This window comes from Phoxinus phoxinus (assembly GCF_949152265.1).
Source record: "Phoxinus phoxinus genome assembly, chromosome: 2".
Classification (NCBI taxonomy): domain Eukaryota; kingdom Metazoa; phylum Chordata; class Actinopteri; order Cypriniformes; family Leuciscidae; genus Phoxinus; species Phoxinus phoxinus.
In genome coordinates, this window is record NC_136877.1 from 28,490,915 (window position 1) to 28,516,490 (window position 25,576).

The 25,576-nt window shown below is 37.8% G+C and overlaps 3 protein-coding genes across 15 annotated transcripts in view; 1 reads left to right on the forward strand and 2 right to left on the reverse strand.

Moving 5' to 3' along the window:
- Positions 1-140: 140 nt before the first annotated feature.
- maf1b (MAF1 homolog, negative regulator of RNA polymerase III b) lies at positions 141-5,561 on the reverse strand. The gene is made up of 8 exons (XM_079593253.1): positions 5,021-5,561; positions 4,287-4,371; positions 2,487-2,618; positions 2,242-2,404; positions 1,836-1,957; positions 1,601-1,720; positions 1,424-1,519; positions 141-1,270 (listed from the first exon to the last, which is right to left on the reverse strand). Exons 2-8 carry the CDS (start codon positions 4,367-4,369, stop codon positions 1,246-1,248), a joined length of 741 nt encoding a protein of 246 aa, XP_079449379.1. The 5' UTR covers positions 4,370-4,371; positions 5,021-5,561; the 3' UTR covers positions 141-1,245.
- Positions 5,562-5,703: 142 nt separating this feature from the next.
- shrprbck1r (sharpin and rbck1 related) lies at positions 5,704-19,076 on the forward strand. Its single transcript, XM_079593247.1, has 14 exons — positions 5,704-6,848; positions 7,819-7,993; positions 8,145-8,228; positions 8,428-8,569; positions 9,472-9,562; positions 10,595-10,922; positions 11,130-11,242; positions 11,456-11,629; positions 14,931-15,091; positions 15,171-15,282; positions 16,003-16,182; positions 16,332-16,430; positions 16,587-16,730; positions 16,957-19,076. Exons 1-14 carry the CDS (start codon positions 6,579-6,581, stop codon positions 17,035-17,037), a joined length of 2,154 nt encoding a protein of 717 aa, XP_079449373.1. The 5' UTR covers positions 5,704-6,578; the 3' UTR covers positions 17,038-19,076.
- A 106-nt stretch (positions 19,077-19,182) lies between these two features.
- sorcs2 (sortilin-related VPS10 domain containing receptor 2) overlaps positions 19,183-25,576 on the reverse strand; it is a 189,217-nt gene continuing 182,823 nt past the window's right edge. For 4 of the 13 annotated variants that reach the window (XM_079593111.1, XM_079593112.1, XM_079593109.1 and 1 more), the window contains 5 exons: positions 25,421-25,543; positions 24,894-24,993; positions 23,926-24,028; positions 23,240-23,472; positions 19,186-22,501 (listed from right to left, as the gene is read on the reverse strand). In XM_079593111.1, coding sequence (XP_079449237.1) covers positions 22,437-22,501; positions 23,240-23,472; positions 23,926-24,028; positions 24,894-24,993; positions 25,421-25,543 — 624 coding nt within the window. In that variant the 3' untranslated portion in view covers positions 19,186-22,436. Of the gene's footprint in view, positions 22,502-23,239; positions 23,473-23,925; positions 24,029-24,058; positions 24,785-24,893; positions 24,994-25,420; positions 25,544-25,576 lie in introns of those variants that run through there. The other 9 variants (XM_079593103.1, XM_079593102.1, XM_079593101.1 and 6 more) reach the window with 8 other exon arrangements.

Sequence of the window (25,576 nt, forward strand, 5' to 3'; positions counted from 1 at the left end):
AGTCTGAAAGACGATATGTTATTGAAGACAAATATCCCAAAATCGACCAGTGAAAAAAACCCCGATGTTTTTGCCTGCGTGTCTCACCTTAAATGGCAGTATCAATTCAGGAATGCCCATAAAGCAGAAGATGTCAGGTATCAAACACAAAACTATAGTTTTATTGTCACAGATGCTCAATCATCTTTACTCTAAATCCTAAATGGCTACAAAAGACAGATTCCATTCACATTTTTCTTTCCGTGTCAACACTGTTTGAAATTTCACATTGTTATGAGAAATGATTATGAACAGGTTCAAATAAATCAGCCTTGAAAGCTTCAACAATATTTGGGTCATATTACCTTTCAACTATGCAAAAGTGACAACAGTTGGTATATGCATGTCAACGCCAAAATTATGGAAAGTCAAAAATGGCAGCAACAAAATGTGAAACCTGCAGACATATAATAATAATAAAAAATATCAGTGCAGTGTATACTAAAATAGATGAATTTCAGATAATTAAGCTAAAAAAAAAAAAAAACTTTATAGTTCAATCATATACAAAGATATCGGGCAAATAAAAGTCTAAAATCTCTAAAGCTCATTTGCTAGAGCACGGTGCCATCAATGCCAGGGTCATGGGATTAATGGAGTACCTGTTAGTTGCATCAGAAAAATATCTGCCAAAAACACACACAGAAAGCTTTCATATAGGCAGAAAACAGATTAGATTAAATTAAATGACAAAATTCACATACACAAGCTTTAAACCTTACATTTAACCAATCCCCCTCCCCCCTCTCGGCCAGCAAATTATGAAAACAGTAGAACCAATAAAACGGAAGGGGCAAAATGGTGCTTGTGCAGTCTTTGTAGTCCAAAGTGTGCTAAAAAAAAAGGTCACATCCCATTTCCGCTGTCAGAATGCTGGTGTTTGATTGTGACCATCTTTCATTCCTGGGAGAACTGCTTTTATTTTCTTAGCCTCACCAAAGCCTAAACGAGTCCATGTCAAACCTTGTCCAAGCAGCTCTCCAGGAATTCTTCTCAGCCACAGTCTCTGATCTTCTTTAGGAGGAAATGGGAGGGAGGTTTAAATACCTCTCATTTTTTCCCCTCCTCGGTCCACAATTAAAAATGAAGCACACACACATTTAAGAAAATAAAGTTGTTTTTCTTGAAAAAGCAAGAAGAAAGTGGGTGCTAAATGATCAGCAAGGCCCTTTGGCTGAAGCTCAGCTTGTCCTCCCTGAGGAAGCTTTAGACACACAGGGCTCTAGGGACCCTGCAATACAAAGCAAAATAAACCACTTAAAGACTATGGCAAACAATTAATTGCTGAAATACAAGTAATACCTTGAAGGACACTGACACATACTAACTTGCAAACCATCTCTTTTTATGGTTTATAAAGATTGCTTCATGAAAATGAGCTCACCTGTCTTCCATGAAGCTGTCCACTTCCTCTTCATCATCATCCAGCTCCATGTCCAACTCATTGTCAAGGCCACTACAACCATAACTACTGAGGACACTGAACAGAAGTAGATGATGTTAAAAAAATATATATAATAAAATAAATAAAGCGTGTATTGTACAGTGAGTGATTACTGACCTGACTGAGCGGCAAGTGAAGAATACAATGCGTTTAAGTTTCTTGTTGTAGAAGAGGTAGTTGAAGGACCACAGACTGCCTTCCTCACCGAAGGGGTCAGAGTCGAGGTCTGGGTTGTAGCTACAAACAAAATAGCAATGACTTCTTAAAAGAGATGTACAGAACGCATTTAAAGTTTTGAAAATGTTTGTTAGACACCTCTACAACTGAGGGGAGAAATAATTTCTTCACACACCTATAGATGTCACAGCTCTGCAGGTTTATCTCTTGGTCAATGACATTCCACAGTTCTGGGCCTAAAGAGTTAAACTGCTCCCCTACAGCAGAATAAAGGCTGCTGTTAACAGAGTCAGCCACCTGGAGGACACAAACAAGAGTCTTAAGAAACACAAACATGTAAGCAGAGCTAGACCAAAGAAACTTCAAACAAATTGATAATTAATAGATGACAATAAATCCAGATAGAAACCACATATCTTTCAGTTTATGGGACCTTTTGAATAATTTCAATTCCATTTTTACAGTGCATCCAAATCACCTTTGTACCTGATATATAATATCATCTTAAAAAGTGCTTTTTTTGTTTTTCTTTACCCAAGCAGATATGTTATCATGATACAATGGAAGCTAGTCATACTAACCCAGTTAGCGCTGGGCTCTCGGCTGAACTCATGGGCGCGGGCAGCGCTGAAGTCATAATCAGGCCGGAACGACTCGTTCAGGGTGGTGATAAGGTAGAACAAAGTCTTCCTGCAACACTTATCACTTAATGGGTTCTCGCCATCCTCCCCACTCTTCCCCAATCTAAAAGAAAGCGCACAAGAGAGACTGTATAGTGCAACTGCAGTAGCGGAGGTAAAGCTTATAGTTGTGTGTTAAGGCTTACAGGTTAGGGCTCGGAGCGCTGCTGGACTGAGGGGGTGACAGAGCTTCTAGTATGTGTGGCTCCCCCTCCTGACAGAACTGCTTAAACATGTGCTTGTCATCACCAGCCATCTTACACGAGTAACTCTCGATCCTACAGGAAGCAAAAGAGAAGAATTTGTACAATCATTACACAAAAATATTGCCATATATAATATATTGCTTGGATTTTATAACATATGATAAACATTGTTGTATTGCAGTGTTCAAGACATCTGCCTTGCTTGCTGGGCTTTTTCAAGCCTATACTTTTAGGCTCAGCTAAAATATTACAAGTGTAAAGTAAGGGGGGGAGGGCATGGGAATATCGTACGTGTTTATCTTTCTGGCTTATGCAAGAGAGTCCAAGTAACACTCCACAGACAGGCTTATTTATAGGTGAAGGTCAAAGGCTATAGCAGGACACAGAGTGTCATATGATTCAGGACACTGTAGCCAGCTTAAATCTCCACAGATCAGTGGGAAAAAAGCAAACAGGGGTGTACGTGAGTGTACTTGGTGTACTGCTGCGTGTAAAGATCCGTTTGAGGGAAGACACGCCACACCGAACTAGACAGTTTGAAACAAGATACTGATGGTGACTGTTCGCAAAATAGAGATGGTACAAAATGCATGGGTTATGTGTGCTTGACAATAACATAGTGAGCACTTTTAAGAGATATATACTGATATTGACATCTGTGCTCAGGGATGCCACATTTGATCTCTCTGTACTGTACTCAGCGCTAATCCAGTAACATGATTAAATGCCAAAGAGGCTGGCAGCTCATATGAAACTCAGCTGTGTTTACATGTATCCCTAAATAACCACACTGGTATGTGTTAGTTAGAGGATACTACAATCTGCGTCACGGCAACAACAATCGCGTCTCAGGGTATATCAGCATCTTGGTAACGGACCCCCTTGTCCTTACTCCTTACAAAACACCCTGACAAAATGAATGAAAATACATTTCCAGTTTTAAACCCTACACCTAATAGCCAACCAAGAAACGTGTGCCAATATTGAAAACCCAAATAAAATTGGTTCAATATCCCTTACATTGTGACTGTGATGATTTGAAGTTGTTAAAATTTTAAAACTATTGGTATAGAGACACAAAAAATTAGACACACAAAAGATTATGCACTTTTTTTACATGGTGGGTAATAGTTCTGAAACTTTCTTTTCTCCTGAGTGCGTCTATCAGATGCAGGTTCCTGCACCGAGACCAAACATGCTATTGTTTTCAGAGTAAAAGCTAAAACACTGATGCACATGACACTTTATTTGACACCACAATAACCACAGGAAGAACGAAAGCATGCGTTTTTGTTGATATGTGACAGGATGTTCAGCAGAACAGACAATTTAACTTAAACACATTCAACTAAATCTAAAATCACATTACACAAAATCTAAATCCATTTCTGACCAAAGGATTTCCATGACTTTTCCAGTTATTTGTGATTATTACTGTATAAGGATTCTTAATATTTTTTTTTACAGCGATTGCACTCCGTTTTTAAAAGGGATAGTTCACAAAAACAAATATTGTCTTCATTTACTCATGTTGTTCCAAACTTGTATGCTTTTCGTTCATCTTTGAAACACAAATATAGATAGATAAAGTAAAATTAATCCTAAGAGATCTGTAAAAACTTTCCCTCTGACTTTTGCAAAGTCTGCAAAACACTTTCCCCTAATTTTATAAAGCACAATTCCTGGACTAATAAATTCAAAGGTTACATAAATGCTCAAGATTATTCCCCAAGTTCATACCTGCCAAGGATGTGAGCGTCTCCAGTTTCAACACACAGCTGGGAGCTCAAGGCCTCAAAGAGGGAATTCTCTAAAAGCTTCATAGCTGGAAAACAAAACGAGCACACACACTTAACATAAACCAAGTAACGTTACCTGTAGCCTATTTCATTGTTTGTGAATAATCGGTTACAATACAAATAATTTATTAAAGGAACTAGTGGTATCACGTTCAAATGAAACACCGCCACGGAGATGCTCAAGAGGAAACAGTTCGGCTGCGTCTAGTGTTGCTTATTTACAAAGTTCACTGACTCCCGTTTAGTGCGTTAACGTTATGTAAAAAATATGGGCACATTCACTACATGAAATCTACATGAACACACAAAAAAAAATATCATATATAAAATTGCATTATTGCAACAAAAAAAAAAAACACGGATTATTTGTTGACTTCACATCTGAACAGTCCATCTGACTGTCGTCCCCTCCCCCCCCAACCCACTTCCTACTTTATAAATCGACCTGGGCGTGACTTACTGGGTTAAAAAACAAGACTAAAGTGGGGGACATTTTACTGACAAAATAATAGTTAATAATATTGTATTATGAAGGAGGAAATTGATTTAGGTGATAAATAGCCTACATTATATTATTTACATTAAACAACATCTAACGTTACTGAATTATGTTTGACGAACGACGTTGTTATATTGACGACATATAAATGACAGATTATGTTTTGTTATGCTTACCTTTCCTGTTGCACTGTCACTTTCTGATGTAAAAATCGGGGTGAAAAGAGCAGTGGGATCGGTTCACAGAAAGATCTGTTGAGTTGTTGCCCAACTCAAAACACAATACAAGCTAAAATGCTCTGGCGCCTACGCACGGTGCGGGGCAGCAATAAAATGCGTTGCACAGTGCGAATTTAGTATATTTGAAAATGACTCGGTCGAGATTGACATATTCTGCAGGCGTTTTCTCTTATCGCAAAGCTTCGTATTTCGACTAAACGCAACATAAAATTCAGCGATTGTGTCGAGCTCCAAGACAGCAACTGCAGCAGCATCCCCTTATTTGACCTAGAACAAATATATCTTCTGAAAACGAGATAACGTCGCTTTAAATGATGCGACTTGATCAAACGATGGTTAAATTACCACTTGTGACCTATCGTTAACGATTATGCGTTCTGATTCTTGTGTTAAGTCCGTAAAAATATCGAAAATATCTAACGACAGCCTCTATATCCGAAAACAATGTACAAGCCACGCCTCTTAGCAGTCATTTCCGTTGATAATGACCACACCCACTTAAGTGTTTAGTAAAATAACATGGACACTTCTATTGGCTGTTTAGTCTGTCAATTAAATTTACTAGTCATTCTATTGGTGAAAGGGTCACATAATTTAAATCCAAAGAGCGACTAGCCTTTTCTTAATTATTTTCTTGGTAGTTTATTTTATGTCGAGCAAAAAAAAATTAAATGTAAAAAAATATAAAAACAGATTATTTAGACACTGTATGCATACATATTTCAAGAAGGTGTTTAACAGTAACTTACAGGTGTTTAAGTGGAAATATGTGTAGATTAGGACGCAACGTTAGCCAGTTTATGGTTAAATAAAGTGGCTAAATAAAGCAGAATATTTATTACTATAATTTATTTAAATAATTTTCTCATTATGAATCAAAAAGAATAAACAATACATCCCAAAATGTACGCAAAGATGTTGCAACTAAATAAATTAATGTTTCGTAGCCTGATTACGTAATTCATAGACCTAAGTTACAAATAGATAACAAACCAGACAGCGATATGGCTGGTTAAATATTTACCATGGTTTTTACTACAGTAATCATGTGGTATTTTACTGTGGTATTTGTAGTTGTGACCATGAAAGTATAATAAACCTGAAACATTATTGTGCAATGTTACTCTGTAATCACCACAGTTGCATTACAGTTATGTTACATGAGCATTTTTTTTAACTTGACATGGAAAATTGGGATATCCCCTAGCCTAGATGAGAAAGCAGCAGTGTGGTTTGAATGTGTGTTTTCAACAGGAGGCGCAGCGTCTCTCACAGAGTGTAAAATGTCTGTCTCCGCTTGAGCCGTGTTTCTTCCTGCTGTGACGCTGGCTGGACTGCCTTCCATCTGAAACTAAAACAAAGATGACAAGGCCGCTACTTCTGGGTAAGTGTCCGGATCAGAGAGTTACAGGATATCTCCTAGCATCATATTAGCGAACAAAACCCGGCTGGTACTGGGGTGTCAACACGACATATCCCGTCAGTCGGCAGCGGCATGTCGCTGAGCTCAGGCGGGTGGACTCACACACCTCCGCCGGCCCAGTCCTCATCGTCTCATCTCGGCCATGAGGCCTCGCAGTCGGCCTGCAGCACTGTTTTGATGTCAGTGAAGGTGTCAGTATGCCACTCCGGTATACGTCCACTCTGTCTCCCGGGCGCCGGAGACGAATCTCTCCGTCTTCAGCTGAGCATGGACCCGGGGAAGGCAGGGGAATTCCGCCTTGCGTTACGGGACATCAGCGGAACAGCGGCTGGACGCAGTGTGGTGAGGAAATGTCGAACTTGCCCGAAGTCTCAGTCTGCTGTGCTTTGAACACTAGATAAAAGTTTAGAATAAACGCAACATCGATAGTATATTAATTCCAGAAGTATCTGCGTAGTCATTATATAGCGCTTCCCTGTGGCTGATATAGAGTTCACACGAGTGAATCACATGTTGTTTTGCCAGTCTTTGTTGTTGAAATCCACCCACCACCCCCTAAATCTGTTAGTTTGCTGAGAGCTGAGAGTCATACATAAACTTTACGGTCTTCACTATCTATCCACTTTAAGCACATTTAATTTCTGTAATCACTTTCATTTACTGTAATAGAGTGATAAAAAGAAAGTGAAACTGTCAGGTGAATTTGGTTTCGGGTTCCAGAGACCCGGGTAAATATACATTAATGTAAAACATAATATTCATAAAACCATTTAGACCTATAATTTCCCTTCGAATACATGTAATGTTTAATTCTGTATCCCTCTGTTTTACAACTATGCAGGCATGCTCTTTCAAAATTGTGGTTGTTATCCAGGAATTGTATTATTTTGGGACACTGTGACCAGTTATACATCCAATTATACATCCTGCTACAGTTTACAATGTCTGAAAATCAGAAAATCATAGCATGTGAATATTATGTTTTATACCCAGTGTCTTTGAGATCCCAAAGATAATTAATATCATTTTGAATTTTTTTTATTCTCATCAGTGTTATCTTTGCAAAATAACATGTACCCAATGAATGTATCTAATTATGATAAAACCAGAAGAAAGAAATAGGCAAAGAATGAAATTGGCTAATTTTGAATCAGTACATGATAAGTTTTAAAACAGGCTAGGTCATTTATTTGCTTGCGAGAGCTAGATATTTCCTGGACTATATAATTTCAGTTTTATATTTATAGTTTTGTTAAAGTAAAAAAAAGTCCCAATCATATTTTTGTGGCTCTCTCTGTTTATTTTCACTTAGTCAATTGCTGAGTTTGACCTCAAGACTGTTCGCTATGAAGTCAAGTCCCCACAGTGCCATGAACTGAGTTTGGCAACACCCCCACATGACCGTATCACTTTCAACTTCCGCTGTGAGCAGGAAGCTCAGGAGTGGGCCACTGTGGTGATGTCATCGCTCCGCGAAGCGTATAGAGGTTTGCCTTCCTTCTGCTTTCTTTCAACTGTTTATTGTCAGTTTACTAATTTTCTCTAGTTTTATATAATGACTTCTATAATGATTTTCCTTTGACTTGTACTGTTGCTTCTGAGCTTATAAACCACTATATCTCTTGGTCATTATTTCAGTGGCGATTAGTTCCTGCACTGAAGAAGGAAAGCTACCTCCCCAGCCTGTGGATTCACAGAGCAATGCACCCATGCCACATACAGGTAGTCATTTGTTTTCTTGTATTCATTTTCTGCTCACGATCAGCTTGACCCTGTTGCCAAACAATAAACAACGTGTCAATTGTCTATTATGCTGACAACTGCTTCCATTTCCGATTCTACCCTCTATCCCACTCCTTTCCCATCCAACTTTCCAATTTTTGTCCTTATTCATTTTCTCTCTTTCTTCTTTTCTCTCTAGAGGAGATATGTGCGGAGCTGGTTAGCGCAATAGAGGCAGGTGATGTTCGGGCGGCATCTGTCTGTGCATCATCTTTAGCTAAACAGAGAGCTGCTCTGAGCATTCAGCCCTCTAAACATAATTACACTGACACTGAAATTAGGTAAAATACATGTTTACCGACATTGACCCATCAGTTTAACAATGTGTCCTAACCAGATTCATAGCGACAAGCAATAAAAGATGTCCGTTGCATGTTAATCAGTGCTTCTGTCCAGCTGTTGCTGCGACAAGTGGCCTTACATTTTTTCAGACACTTGTTTTCGATTTCTGTGATGGTTAGGATAAAAAACAAAAAAAAACAAGGGTGAGTTTCAAATTGAAAACTAAATGTCAAAAACCCAAAGTTCTTCCTGAAAAACCATAAAAACATTCTTTCTGGTAAAGCATCATATTAAGTGTAGAGAGTGCAGGCAAACAGAGAGAAACCGTTTTGATTGGCTGTATTCTGTAATTGTATGTGTCACGTCATGCCCTGTTTTTGCCTTCAGTGTAGACAGACACATTTCGCGTTGCTGAAATCTTGCTACATTGGACCTGGTTAGGACACAGTTTGAGAGTATGTTTCATAAATCTGTTTTTTTGTATTTTATCAGTAATATTTAAAGGAATTTTTTACCCAAAAATAAAAATTCCTTCATCATTTACTCATATCTACCTCATATATTTACCTCATATCGTTCCAAACCTGTTGACTGTGACTTTCTTTCTTCTGTGGAACACAAAAGAAGATATCTTGAAAATGGACATACAAAACACTTCGATACTTCTCAAAATATCTTTTTTTATGTTCCACAGAAAGAAAGTAAGTCACACAGGTTTGGAACAACAAGATGAGTAAACAATGACTGAATTTTAATTATTAGGTGAACTATCCCTTTAATTTACACCAACTCATTTGGTAATCCACCCAACCACTCAAATACACACATTTTTACATGTACACACATATGCTATGTTTCCAAGCCATTCTGATCTCAGCTGATGCATTGGTTTATCATGCAGCCTGGCTGTGGTGGTAGAGGATGCATCTTCTTCCTGTTGTGTCACTGTGAACGTCTTCCCCCACTCCACAATCGGTGCTCTCAAACAGCAGGTAGGTGCAGATTAACATTACCCAAATAAACATTAAAGGATTAGTTCACTTTAAAAAAAACTTTTGCTGATAATTCACTCACCCCCATGTCATCCAAGATGTCCATGTCTTTCTCTCTTTAGTCGAAAAGAAATTAAGGTTTTTGATGAAAACATTTCTCCATATAATGGACTTCAATGGGCCCCAAACGGTTAAAGGTCCAAATGACAGTGTCAGTGCAGCTTCAACGGGCTTTAAACGATACTAGACTATGAATAAGGGTCTTATCTAGCGAAACGTTCGGTCTTTTCAAAAATAAATAAAAAAGTTTAAGTTTTATAAGCACAAATGCTCGCCTTGCTCTGTTCTGTGATGCAATTACGTTGAAAAGGTCACGCTTCTATGAAAAGTAAAAAAATTCTGTCCTGACGAAAATTTTCTTTTAGGCTTTTTAATATTACAACACCCAGGATACGCACACGAAATGGGCATTTTAAACGATAAACTGACTCAAAGACATGTGTATATGGTCCTCCTTCTGCACATTTGTAAACACTGACTCGGTACGTCAAGCGTGACCTTTTCAACGTAATTGCGTATTACGTGACGTCATGAACGCGCATCACAGAACAGAGCAAGGCGAGCATTTATGCTTCTAAAACTTAAACTTTTTTATTTATTTTTGAAAAGACCGATCGTTTCGCTAGATAAGACCCTTATTCATAGTCTGGTATCGTTTAAAGCCCGTTGAAGCTGCACTGACACTGTCATTTGGACCTTGAACCGTTTGGGGCCCATTGAAGTCCATTATATGGAGAAACGTTTTCATTAAAAGCCTTAATTTCTTTTCGACTGAAGAAAGAAAGACATGGACATCTTGGATGACATTGGGGTGAGTAAATTATCAGCAAAAGTTTTTTTTAAAGTGAACTAATCCTTTAATAACCATCAATCAAATAAACATTCATCAATCATTTTACAATGCCATGTGATTCTCAGAATTACTGTAATTACCAATTAGCTTTAGTAATGACACAGTTTTTGCCCTCTAAGGTCTTCACAGACTATGGTTTTCATCCGCGTGTGCAGCGCTGGGTCATCGGCCAGTCTTTGTGCTCTGATCATCGCTCTCTCGCTTCTTATGGAGTTCAGCGAGATGGCGACACTGCGTTCCTTTATCTCATTTCTGCCCGTCAGGCTCGAGTCAGTCGAGGGCTGTACCAACAAGATCAGGAAAGTGCTTTACTCATGCCAGCTTTGGTGCCAACGTCTAATCAGCCTCACCAAGAAGCAGTAACCAATGGGCCAGCAGCACTGAACACAGCCTCAAGGCCATACAGCACCCTGCCTACAAGACTTCATAGCAGCCATAATACTCTGAGTGTGTATGCACTAATACACACACAAAAGGCCACCAATCAAAGTCATAACATGCATTGACACACAGACCAATTTTTGTTGATTATAAATGGGAATCTCAATATTTTTGCTAAATGATAAGAAATGGCTACTAAACCAATCATTTCATTGTCAATTCTTTTGTGTATAAAGTCTTGCACAATTTACAATTTTGGTATATAACTCTCAGGCAACAGTCCTGGAGGGACAGAGAGGTTGGGCTTGAGCGATATCCGTGACTTGATCAACCTTGAGCTCCCGCAGTTGAATGAAGCCCTGGCGCCCAAAAGAACAAGCACACAGGTACATGCTGTTCAAAATAATGTTAACTCACAGGACAAGTTTTCCTACAGGATAAAGCGCTGACATTTCATACTATTGAGACTTTGATCATTTTTAAAATACATGAACAGAAAATACATATCATTAAACCACAAGTATATTATAAATGCATAGATGTACTTGTATGATGACATTATGGTGCTTATTTGAATCATTGTTTTTGTGGGTATGTAGCTGGGATGGGCCTGCCCAACTTGTACATATATTAATAAACCGACACGTCCTGGCTGTGAAATGTGTAGCGCAGACAGACCTGAAGCCTACACTGTTCCCGGCAACTACAGGCCAGACGCTCTGGAGCTACGACGCATTCAGCAGGAAAAGGAAGCAATAAGACAGTACCAACAGGTGAGGCTTGCAAAATACACACATAATTGGCCAGACTCAGAGCTGATAGTAGTTTAAATTGAGAAAGCCATGAGCATATTTTACACACAACTTCTGCCTGCTTCCACCAGAATATTCCACTGTTTTGATGCTTGTGGGAATGAGTGAGAACAGATGAGACTGGCATCTTTCTTTTGCTTTTGGCTTATACAGCTCATGCACACCGGCCATTTTACATCTTCACTCGCACCCAAGTTCAGGACAAAATCCTTCGGTCAACACAGTTTTGTTTGTATTTATATAAATAAAATGAAATGGAATACGATTTCATTTTATTTATATTTACTGAATTTTCATTTCATGCTGACTTTATTAGATTAAATTGAAAGTGTTTAAGTGTTAAACCATTTAATTTCAGTACATTTTTTCAGCTCATTTGTTATCCTTAAGATGTTTTATTTTTAATATATTATATATTTTTAATAATTTTTATTGTATTGCCCATCGGCAACCCATATTTTTAGAAATTGTCATCAGTCATGGAAAAGCCCATATTGGTTAACCCCTATCCCGGAGCTACTTTTAGTGATCTCTAGGGTTTGTGAGCTCTGATTGACTCCTCAGTCTGAATCTCTTCTCTTTTGTCTCTATTTCTTTTTAAGGAGAAAGGGAGAAGAGAGGAGCTGAGGGGCAACAACTCACTACTGCACAACCTCGACCAGGACTACTGACTCGCCCCACACACACACACTGCATAGTCTTGACACACTCATACTGCAAATGCAACCTCCGTACCAACATCCTCCAGTATACTGCACAACTTGTATATGCCTGAACAATTTACTGCTCAATTTCAAGCTCATCTATTCAAATAGCACCTTTTCAGACCACTTGCAAAAGCTAAACATTTTGACCCATTTTAAAAATATCTATGTTTTAAACACTGCAAATAATCCATGTTGCAGTCATACAGAAAGTAATTTTTATAATATTATGGCAAATAAATGTATGATGCTGTTGCTTCACTTGGTCTAATAAGATGCCCCCACCCCCAATTGTTGAGCTGTCTCAACTAAAATAAAGTTTACAACTTTATTCAGGTACAGACTCTTGCCTCATGCATCAGATGATGTATTGTATATCTTTGTAAGTAGATGTAAGAAATGAAGAAATGACTGCACAGCTCTTGTGCAGTCTATTATTGTTTGACAGATTCTTGTAAAATAGATCTCTGAACTAAGAGAAACTGATTTTAACTGTTCCAGCATCATTTTTTCTGTGATGGGTCATCCAACAGTGCACTTTTTTGTTTGTTAAACATTAAACACCAACTTTTGCTTACCACGTCCACAGAAGTAACTTATCCTTCATCACTTCAAGATTGCAGCTGTTCACACAAGCAACATGAATTTTACAGCAAAATTAAAACTAACATGGAATGAAGAAGAGAAGCAAAATAGTTTAGGTAAATCTAAACCTATGCGAGCAGCGTCTGACATGTTAAACCTGTGAACAGTGTTGCAAAAACCTTTGACTCTGTAAATGCATGCATGCTAAGTAAATACTTCTGATAAACATGTTTTCTGCTACAGAATTTTGCACTTAAAGATATGACTTTGTGAAAATGTTGTAGGTAGAGAGAATTTTTGCTTATGCTGTTAGAAGCATAATAATATTTATTTAAATATAAAAAATCTATATATGACAAAAATATAATGAGAGAATTTTCGGTAAGTCACTCAATGAGTACTGGCAATGAATGCGTTATGGATAAAACGTCTGCTAAATGAGTATAGGCCTAACTAGTGTGCATGAGAAAGAACCAGAGGAAGACATGTCTTCATTGGTTGAGTTATGGCTGAAATGTAGCATAACTTGTTTGTCTGTATGACTGTGGGCTTGATTCTTTTATGATTAGTCATGTAAAATAGCCTTGAAATGAAGAAAGACGGATGGCTATGCAAACAAACTATGTGACAAACTTAAATAAATGTCTTTTAATAGGTACATACCATTTAGATCTAGGTGTGTGACGTTTTTTCTATATAGGCTACAGTTCTGTATGTTATAGACTAGAGTATAAAAGTGTAAGGTATTTCATACATGATATATTTAATCACAAAATTTATGTAAGCTATATTTTGTTCATGGCAATTGCATATACACATTTTATATGTAATTTGGCTATAATATTGTTTTGTGTTTATGTAATTACATAAATAATTAGAGTTATTCTAGTTAGCCACGTTTTTTTAAGCTACTTGTAATTACACAAATTAATTACAAGTAATTACCTCTTCTTAGTATAGTAATTAATAATAGTAATGTGTAATATTATAAAAATTATTTTAATTATTAAAATGTTTTTAAAATATGTAAAATGGTGTACACTCAGATGGAATCCTACAGACGCCCCTTATATAGATGTTATTATTACTGTTGTATTACTGTGTGTGCGTGCGTGCGTGTGTGTGTGTTTCTATTTTAATATACTTTAAAATATAACTTATTTCTGTTATGCAAAGCTGAATTTTCATTAGCCATTACTCCAATCTTCAGTGTCACATGATCCTTTAGAAATCATTCTAATATGCTGATTTATCAATTTTGGAAACAGTTGTGCTGCTGAATATTTTTTTTATAACCTGTGATACTTTTTTCAGGATTTTTTGATGATTAAAAAGTCAATAAAGAACAGCATTTATTTAAAATAATAAATAAATAATAATATATATACTTTTTATTTATATATGTCAGTGACCCTGGACCACAAAACCAGTCACAAGTCGCACGGGTATATTTGTAATAGCCAACAAAACAATGTATGGGTCAAAATTATCGATTTTTATTTCTTTTATTAGGATATTAAGTAAAGATCATGATACATGAAGATTTTTTTTTAAAGATTTCTTATCTTAAATATATCAAAATTTTATTTTTGTGAGTGAATGCAGCAACCGCAAACAGAAATGGACACCTTTAAAGGCTAATTTCTTAATATTTCGTTTTTTTGCACCCTCAGATTCCCGATTTTCAAATAGTTGTATCTCGGCCAAATATTGTCTTATCCTAACAAGCCATACATCAAAGGAACGTTGATTTATTCAGACTCTTAATTAAAAAAATGGACACATAAGACTGTTTCTAAATTCAAATTTGTAATATGAACACTATGCTTTAATGCATGTTATTTCAAACTCAGTGCTCTCAGAAATGCCATCGGGATCTTATAGGCATCACTCGGGAGTGACGGCATGTGCGATGTGTTTTCCTCACACACCTGTCTTTTCAGTTCTTACAGCTTCTCTTTCTGTGTCTGTAGGCCAGAGAAGCAGAGCGCAGGGAAAACTTTGCCCGCCTGGTGCAGATGGACGGACAGGATCTGGTTCCTAACCCAGAGAGAGTGGAGTGCAGGATCTGCTATGTGGAGCTGGAGTCTGGCGAGGGAGTCCTGCTCCGAGAGTGTCTCCACTGCTTCTGCAGGTGAGGAAGCGTGAGAGTGTGCCGCTGGAGCACATTTACATGGACAGTAGTTAAACAAAATCTGTTTTTCTCTGGGTAGAGAGTGTCTGCGCTCTATGATTCTGATGTCGGAGGACCCTCAGGTGGCATGTCCATACAGAGACGAGGCCTACGCCTGCGACTGCATCTTGCAAGAAAGAGAAATCAGAGCGGTGAGAACTTTCATTTGTTCTGCTTTTAATTTGCCTCTTTGTCTACACAACTACAGGAGAAATACATCAAATGGTCAAGAATGGTATTCTGCAACTGTAGGTGGCTTTGGCTTTAACCATTTCCTTGTAATTACCTTATTAGGATAATTAACATCAGTTTCTTATCTTTGTTGTTCCACCCATCAAATGAAAAGTTACTCAAATAGAAAGATTCACAAATTAAAGGAAGTGCCATTTCAAAAATTACTTCTAAATTCTGTTTTCATAGACAAATATCTTGCCTATTAGGATCAAGCACCTGATACTCCCCCCAAAAATATGATAATGGTTAGCGTCATTAGCCCCACATAATCTCCAACAGCTGACACTACTACAGTCTTTATTAATATTTTGAAATTAGTTAATTTCAATTTTTAATTTCGTTTCAGAAGTTTTAGTTATGTTGTTGTTTTATTTTTAGTTAAGTTAAACTAAATGAACATGAGAAATGTTTCCTTGCTGAAATAAGTTTCATATTGAGTTAGCGTTTATTTTATTAACGAAAAGGTTTCTTTATGGTTTTAGTTAAATGACTATAATAACGCTGCTTTACACGGCATCAGGGAACAAAATATTTTTATGAATCTGTTGAGTGATTATTTTTAAGTATTTTTTACACCACTTCCGAGTACAAGTAAACTAACCAATTTATGCCTTGCATGTTCTCTCTCTCCCACACAGCTGGTGTCGGTAGACGATTACGAGCGCTGGTTGCAGAGGGGTCTGTCTGTTGCAGAGTCTCGATGTGAGGGCAGTTATCACTGTGCTACTGCAGACTGTCCTGGCTGGTGTGTTTATGAAGATACTGTCAACACGTTCCACTGCCCAGTGTGCAAAAAACACAACTGCCTGCTCTGCAAGGTATGTCTGCATGTCAAATGCACACTGAAATAATGATGTATACAATTTACTCTAGGTTTTTGTTTCCCTAATAGGTTCTCATTAGAATAGGAGGTGAATGACTTTGGCGTATTAAACATAAAAATATGTTTTGTTTTTCCTTTACTTAGGCCATCCATGAAGGGATGAACTGTAAGCAATATCAGGATGATCTAGCAGCTCGCGCCATCAATGACTCTGCAGCTCGAAGAACAAGAGACCTGCTGAAGGTCAAACACATACTAATCCAGATCCTTTTCTTATATCAAAGCTCATTTTGGCATGTTCTTCAGATGACATCAACCCACTGCATTATTGCCGCTGAAAGTGCTAAATGTTCATCTCTCTTTTTATTGTCTTCTGTCCCCTCACTCACACATGAACAGACTCTTGTTAATTCTGGAGAGGCGATGCATTGCCCACAGTGCGGCATCATTGTGCAGAAGAAGGAGGGCTGCGATTGGCTCCGCTGTACTGTCTGTCACACCGAGATCTGCTGGGTCACCAGAGGACCACGCTGGGGGCCTAAAGTAAGACTGGGATATACGCTTTACTCTCTAGCTTCATTGGGTATCATCCCTCAGAAAACAAGACAAAGCATAGTGTGTAATGTAGGTTTCATTTCTAAAAACTACGCTCCGGCAGTTAAACCATGCCACGATGGACGGTTATCATGACTTATAGATTTCGAAGAATCATTGTTAATTGTAAATATTTGATAGTTGGAAACAGAGCTTTATGTCTTTCTCACTTCAGGGTGCTGGAGACACAAGTGGAGGCTGCCGCTGCAATGTCAACAAACAGAGATGCCACCCAAAATGTCAAAATTGTCACTAAGGGGATGAGTAGCAGATCGAGAAGGAGGTACATGGAAGAGAGAGAGCAAAGTGTATTGCATCATGAGAGACATACACTTTTCAGTGTCAACTGACATATACTGTCCACCTGTGTAAGCTTTCAGTTCAGTTTTCTGATGCTGAAATATAGAAATGTGTAGGTCTGTTGTACCTGTTGAAAACTATTTCAAAAAATTCACAGAAAAGCTTTAAATTTACTCAACTGTATGTTACATAACAAATATCACCTCTACTATGAAAGCATTTTATTTCAAATCGGCTGCAAAAACGTTTGGAGTGTTACCAAGCTACAACTATTAGGTAGTTATTTAAGACAGAATCGTTACTTGAATTAGGGTGCTTGAATTAGTGGTTTGGAAATTAATTATTCCTTCGAACCAATTCTTTTTAATGATTCAGTCGACGGGTTCACAGATCACTGGTAAATCACTCATGTAAAACTGTGACGTGTGTGGCAGATTGGAACTTTAAGCAACACAGAATTGAACGTTCTACATAGCCTAAATCATAAACATTGTGATTAACTAAACTATATATATTTTAATACGAAAGAAAAAAATACAAACAATGCCACATGGGAATGTTTTTAAACCTTTTTGTTAATGAAAAAAAACAAAAAACTTTTTTACCAATCTGATCAAATGATCCCCGAAGGACAAAAATAAAGCTATCTGAAGCTGCCGATGAAAATGAAAACAAGGGAATCGTTACAATGCACTTACACAAATACTTTTGTCTTGTCTTAATCTTAAAGCTATACTACACTGTTAAGACGTGTTACTGAAGTGCCTTTTCTTGCCTGTTTTTGTCTCCAAGTCATGTAACCACTAACATTAGCAGTCGTTTTGCAGTGTTACATTATTATTATTGTTTTGCATAATGTACTGTATGTTGCTGTTGTTGTAGATTTGTGATCCAGGATAATTTATGTGTGCAGTGTTTTCCCTCCACATTTCCTACGAACCATGAGATTTGTTGTATTTTGTGCATTGTATGTTGCACATTTGTTCAGTAAGTTTAACACAATTGAGTATACTTCTTTACAATGTAATAGTTTGTTTGTAGTTAATAGCCAAGCTATTTAGTATTGTTTTAGTGTTACATTGCAATGCTACGCTAAGTTGAGTAGTAGTAATGGTCAAGAGCAGGGACCTGAGGCTTGTGTGGGAAGTTCACAAGCCTGATATAAGCCAAAGGATTGATGTCACTTCCAAAGCTTTGAATCTATGCACTGAAGAAAAAAAAAATGTCAGCACCCAAAGCATTTACTTATGCAACTAAATGAACATTTCAAGACTGTTTCCATGAGTCAAAGTCATTATCTGAAACATAAAAAAAAAGGTTTTGGTTTACTTTCCTCCCCCAAAGCATTTATATTGACATTGTAACTGAGAATCCAATGAAATTATGCAGTGCGTTTGTACAATTGCACAACAGTCTTCAGTGAGGGGCTTGTGCATCCGTTCTCATGATAATGATTAGGAACCTCGGTAGCACTTTATTTTACAGTCCTGTCCCCCATGTACTTATTATAGTAATTTCAATAACAGGGGTATTTACTAGGTACTAACCTTGAACCTACCCCTACACCTAACCTTAACCCATGTAGTTACCTTATATTAACCAGTACTTCCTTAAGTACACTGTAAGTACATGCAAGTGCACGTACTGTAAAATAAAATGCTTATGTTTAAATATGCGCACTATGAAGTTCGGGTATAGTGTGCATGTACCACAGAAGAAAAGTGAATGACAGAAAATGTAAAGGTCCATCCATCTGCAGCAATCTTAACACTTTAATTCAGTAGAATAATCTGACCTCAGGGTTTGCAAGTCTTAAAGAGTGCCTTACAGATTACAGTACTGAGAACCTGTCGTTACAATATTTAAAGCTGTTAAGAAATTCTCGTTAATTATTTGGTTTAATTTAACATGCTTCATATTTGGTTCTTAAAAATAATAATTACCAAACTGTATTGTATTCAACTGTTTTGTACTTTGTTCACTGCTGGAATTGAAATGCAAAAATGAATAAACTAATAAAAATAATAATAATAAGTTGAGGTTATGGTCATGAAAAGGAGGCATTGACATCAAAGGTTTTACATACGTACGTTTCAATCCATAGACTGAGAAGAAAAACAGGTATCAGCTTAATGAATAATGTTAAAACTTTATTAAACAGCTCAAACTAACAAAACAAATCTTTACAGTTAGTGTGTTTGTATTCAGACACGCTGATTAAGTGCTTTTCACTTGTTGCAGTGGAGTCAAAAACATTTACATTATAAAGGAACAAGAACAAATGAAATTGAACAAAATACAGAATCAGTTCAACTGTGTCTCTCCACCACACGAGTCTTAATTTCAGAACGGATCCTGGTGTGTATTTTTGAAGTGTCCTTGTTGCTGGAGCGTGCCATTACTAAAGCCACATCTCTGAATATGAGATGTCTCTCCGATAACAGTCAAGCTTTGCTCATTTTCACTTCATGGATGGAAATATAGATGACACACCAGACGCCACCAATTAACTTTTCATACACAGGCTAAAAAAGACAGTTCAGCTTCTGGTGCAATAAGTCCACACCATTTGCATTGTAGAAATGAACAAGCTTGTGTAATTGATATACATAAACTGATCAGTGTAGAGATGCTGTCTTTTTGGTTTATGCAGAGAGAATCCGTTGACCCAAGACCGTCATAAACATTGTCAATGTTTGAATCAAACTTGGAAAAATATAGGCTGCTCAATCTCCATAACAAGAGACAGTGAACCTGCACATCATATATTTGGTCACGACTTCCCGAACTGATTCTCTCTGATGTAGTGTGATGTAAGACGTGTTCCCTGAACCCACCTGAACAACACTGTACAAGCCATTAACTGTGATTAGTGCAAGTGAGAGACCCTCATCCATAAAACACTAGTGATGTCCATTCAGACAGACACCTTGATTTAAATAGCTGAACCCTTGAAATGACCAAAACAAAACCAGTATGCACACAGACGCAGTGCACCACTTTTCACACAGTTCTTTAGTCACGTGAGTGTGAATGTTATAGATATCGATGTGAAATATTAAGAATACCCTTCAGTAAACAACGCTGAATAAAGACAAAGATGCAGAAGTGATCATTTCACGTCCACGTAGAACTCCTGAATTCAAGAAAACCCAGTGCGAGGCATTTGGGAGAAAACAGTGCACATTTTGGTCTATTGAAAGTGTCATATTTAGGAGGGGCTATATACAGAAGGATCTATGTACACTTTGTTATATATACAAGCCAAACGATAGGGAACGTAACTGTGTCCTTCTACGCCTAATATAGGCTTATACACACACTTACACCTGGCAGGTAGCACATGCTACGCTGTGAATCATCCTGTGTTGTTGACTCCCTGTCAAGATCCGATGGCTGATGCTTGAGGAAATTTAAAGTCCAATAAATAAACAAGCATATGAATTTAGCTAGCATTCATAAAGGATTTCAACGATGAACAATGGGATTGGATTTATTTTAGGGGATAATGTTTCATTATGCAGTGAAGATGCCTTAGAAGATGGACTATAATCTAAATGATGAATATTTGGCACTGCAGTTCTTGGAGAAAACTGACAGGAATATGTCTCTGGGGCAAACTGACTAGTTCCAGAGGCAATGTCCCGGGCCCTATCGTAGGGACACCCACAAAAAAGATGTCATGGGCTGCGTCCGAAATCGCGCGCTCAATTGAGTAGGTACTTATTTTGAATAAGTAATTACTTCACGGCCGCTAAAAAGGTATGTTCTATATGGTATGAGTGCGTGTAGTATGAATGTAATCCGGACGTACTACATCCGCCATGTTGTCATTATCATGTGACCTACCAGCGTCAGTTGAGTCACTTCACTGCCATTCACAAATCCTCTCCCGTGGCCTCGTGTAAAGTGTCAATCATATGCTCATTTCAGAATGGCCCCGTCTCAAATGGCACCCTAAACACTCATGGTCTTCCTCGTAGTCCGCACTTTCGTGACGTAACGCTGCTTTGACTGTCGGGAACAAGTCCACTGCGGGCTCGACAGAAGTGCGCATCAAGGCCACATATCAACCAAAGGGGCGCTCGCGAGCACACTTCTGAGACCTAAAATGACAAATGGGACACACTACGGTCTCATGGATTTAACGGACACGCACGTGGCAACCATTGTAAGTCCACAAGACTGAAGTGTGCCATTTGGGACAGGGCCAATCTCGCCGGAAGAAGTAGGTAATCCGGGTACTTTTTCCTTTATCTTTTATGAGAATTGTGAATTCGGACAAACCTCTTTTGTCACATACTGTTTTTCACCTACTATATAGTAGGGAGGAATGCGATTTCGGATGCAGCCTGGGCCTTGTAAAAGTAAGCGCCGACCCTGATAATTGGTGCAGGTTTTCCCAGAAACACCAACAGATAGTAGCTGTGCTGATTCGGCAGTTACTGGCATCTCATTTCTCGCACCTGCCTTTTAGACATAATTCTAGACATAATTTGCTTGCTAAAAAAGGCTAAACATGTTTGTCTGCATTTCTTGGGCGAAGTAATCCGTTATCGATCATCATCGCAATGACTAATTTCACCATAGCTATTAATGATGTATGACTAATATGTTGCAGAATCAGATGAGACAGACAAAAATGACTTTACTGCATAGCATATCCACGAAACAGGGCAAAATAATATATTTTGTTATTGATTAAAGCAAAAGATGTGTTATTGCATATGAAAAGTGATGGGTTCAACTAAAATTTCTTTCAAAAATGTTTACAACAGAAAAAAGAAGGTGATGGAGAATATCTTAAGTGTCCCTTTGGCTATATCTAACAAACATTGCTTCCCCTGAATTAAATGTGTATCATATCCTGCTCTATGTGCATTGCAGCACATCTGCACGGCCTTCACTCACCTTTCAGTCTCATCTGAGTTTTACAGTGACCACGACAACTCAGTGGCCTGAGCGAGTCAAAAAACACTAATTCGAACGAAAGAAAAAACACAGGAGAGGACACAAAACAAGCCAGTGAAAAAGATGGAAAATAAAGCATTTGTCAACGAGTTTCTCCCTGGGCATTAGTAAGTGCTCCCGTGATGAGAGCAATGAGAGGCAGGGTGTGCACATCAACAGTCAGACAGGAAATATATGTGAGCGTACGTGGTCATCATCAGATGGCTACAAAATCCACCTTCTGGAATGAGGGAACGGAGGCTGGAAAAGACAGAGAGAAGATAGAGAGAGGAGGAGAAGGTTTGGTGCAGGTGTGTCTCTGCTCTCTCTTCTGAAGGGTCAGATCTGGAGAGAAGAGGAAGGCATAGTCTATTGTGCTCATCACTGGCACCTCCACATTGGTCATCAGCTGGTCAGGTAACTGTGCAGCTCCCTTGAGTTTATGCTCAACACCACCCCTGAGTGGTTGCCTGGCAACAAGAACATCAGAAACAGGTCTTGTTAAGCCAGCAGGTGAAAAAAATACAAAAAAGTCACTCAAGGTTGTTTAACAATGTAACACATGTAGACATTTAATAACGATACCTACAGATTATACTGGATTCATTATAATTTAGTATTTTTGGGTTGTGTGGATTTTAATCAAGCAATGTGGTAAATATGAATGTATTAATATATTATGTATGAATATATTATATATTAAAATATTATGCATAAACCATGTTTACATAAAAAAAAAAATGTTGGAATCAAATATTAATCATTTTTATGTTGGGTAAAAGTGAAAAAACAACAACTTTACAATAAGGTTACATTAGTTAATGTATTAAGAACTGTGAATCTTGGTTAATGTTACATTTCTACATATAGCCTACATAAATACATAAAAACAATTCTACATATTCAATACAATATTTTTAAGCTTTCAGTTTAACATTAGTGTATTATGAATGAACATGAATTAACAATGAACATTAATAATTGTATATAAATAAAAATTAACTTAAATTAATAAATGCTTTAAAAGTGTAGTCCATGATACCTGATGCATTACCTAATATGAACAAATTGAACCTTATTGTGAAATGTTATCCAAAACAAAAATCAAATGGCATAATTTCTGAATAAGTGGTAACTGATGATCCCAACTTCTCTTTTCCTGTTAGTAATGACTGGTTAGTCTAGGGTCACTGTGAATTTGCTTCTACCTCCAGTGTTACCTAGTGTCTGCGAGTCAAGGTCGTCATCAATGAACTCCTCGCCTTGAATGATATTCTGCGTGTCCTCGCTGTGATTGACAGGGCTGGTCATTTCCTGCTCCTTCTCATTGTGCATCTGGGCGTAGACGTTTCGCCCTGGCAGTTTTCTGAAACGCAGCCAGGGACGCGTTAGGCTGCTCTCCTCTGGCCTCAGCAAGGAACCATGGTTTTTGTAGTTTTTCCTGTCACAGTTTTGTAGTTCATGTTCTGTTATATAAGCTGGCTGTCAGTTAGACATGTGGGGACTGAACATGCATTCTTCTGTGATGGGGTGTGACAGGACAGTGAAACTGAAAGATCAAAGCTTCTCTAAAAAACGTTATGGATGTGGTTGTGCATGTGTGTAGCATGCAATTCAGTGATGGGCAGCAAGACACAATGGGTGTGTGCAATGCATGTTATGCCTACAAAACAGACAGCTCTGATATGAAGTTATATCAGCTGTACTCACTCCATTCATTTGGAAATTGGCTTTATTGAGTAAATAAAATGTTTGTCCTAATAACCCACATCAGCAATGACAGGAACATTTTTCTAAATATGTGAAATAGCCTGTACTTTTCCAAATTGAAGCATTTTAAAAATGTAAATGAATTGTATTTTATGAATAGGGAAAAGTGAAGTAACTGACAAACCTTTTAAACTTGAAGAGTATGAATGCTGCAGCAGAGATCAGGCTTATGAGGAGAAAGACAGCGAGAGCCCAAACACCTGGACCTGCTGCAGCCAGACGAGAACCTGCAGGAGACCAGCTTCTGGCATCAGCATATACAGCATTATCAAACCGTTGCTCACATTTGTCATTCAATACCAATTTTGACTTAGCTAAGGTTTGTCATTAGTGCCAGCAATGCCACAGGAATTAAAGGCACAGTTTACGCTTTTTTGGGTGAACTATCCTTTTAATCGTCACCTGACTTACTTTTCATAAACTTACCAAACACTTAAAAAACTAAACAAAACAAACAAAAACAAACAAACAAATAAAACCAATTCAAACCAGAACCAAAATCACACAAATCACACACAAATGTACACACCTTGTGTGGATGAAGCCATTTGTGTGGCTGTGATACAAACAACAACAAAACAAAAGAAATTACAAAAATAAAAAAACTAAAAGAAAAAGAACCCACAACAAATGATCTTTAAAGGAAAGTTTACAAAAAATAACACTCAAACATGCATGCGCTATTAAACCTAAGAAGCAAGCTCAATTAAAGGCGCTATTAAACCTTTTGACAAGCTCAAAACTCAAACAGAAATGCAAGCCAACAGAAGCATACATAGAGTAAATGAAGTCAACTCAACGTAAAGACTAGACCAGAAGACAGAACAGAAACAAGAGATTATTCCATTATTTTCCCTTTTATTTTATAACTCTGCATTAGCAAGACAATATTCTTAAAGTGAAGAGCACTCTTCTAAAAGCGAGAGGTAAATGTGACGCACCAGTCTCTGTTGTGCTGGCAGACACGTCACTAGTTATTGGTCCTTAGAAATACATTGTATGTTTGAGTAATTATTGATGAAGGGACTGCTGTAAAACTATTAAGTGACTCTTGGTTGTTGGAGGTTGTGGAATCGGTTTTATTTTGCTCACCTGAATGGGAGGCTGCCAGAGTCACCAACACTCGTAACCCTCCTCTCACAATGAAGCTCACATTGTTCTCACTCAGAACCTGCTTTATGCTGGGAACACGCTACAGGAACGAAGAGTACACACACAAGAAAAGAACTGTTTAATACTAACAAACATCACTTCAATACTCATTCCTGGTAACACTTTACAATCAGGTTTCATATGTTAATATTAGATAACTACATTACTTAACATGAATAAGAATGAACAATACTTCTACAGCATTTATTAATCGTAGCTAATGCTAATCTCAAAATTTCCAACTACATTTGTAAGATCAACATTTTCTCTCCGTTTACATTTGATTCAATGAGCTCTATATCATGTTTATTCCTGATAGTATCTCCAGGGTCTGACAAGTTGTTTGCGGATGTCCATTTTAGGCCACCGTATCAACAATTATATTGCTGGAGTAATGTTTTGTTGAATGACATGTATCTCTTCTCATTCAAGTGGCTTCTTCATCCCTGGCAACATGAAACACATACCTTATCCACGAACACACTCCTCTTCACTGGTGTGCTGACTGGAGGAAGAACATACAGGTCTGCAGTGGTGGGAAGACCAGGCTTTACCATGGTAACCAAAGAGTCCTGAGGAACCCCTGTGAGCTATTAGATGAACAGTTCAATATGATGAGTACA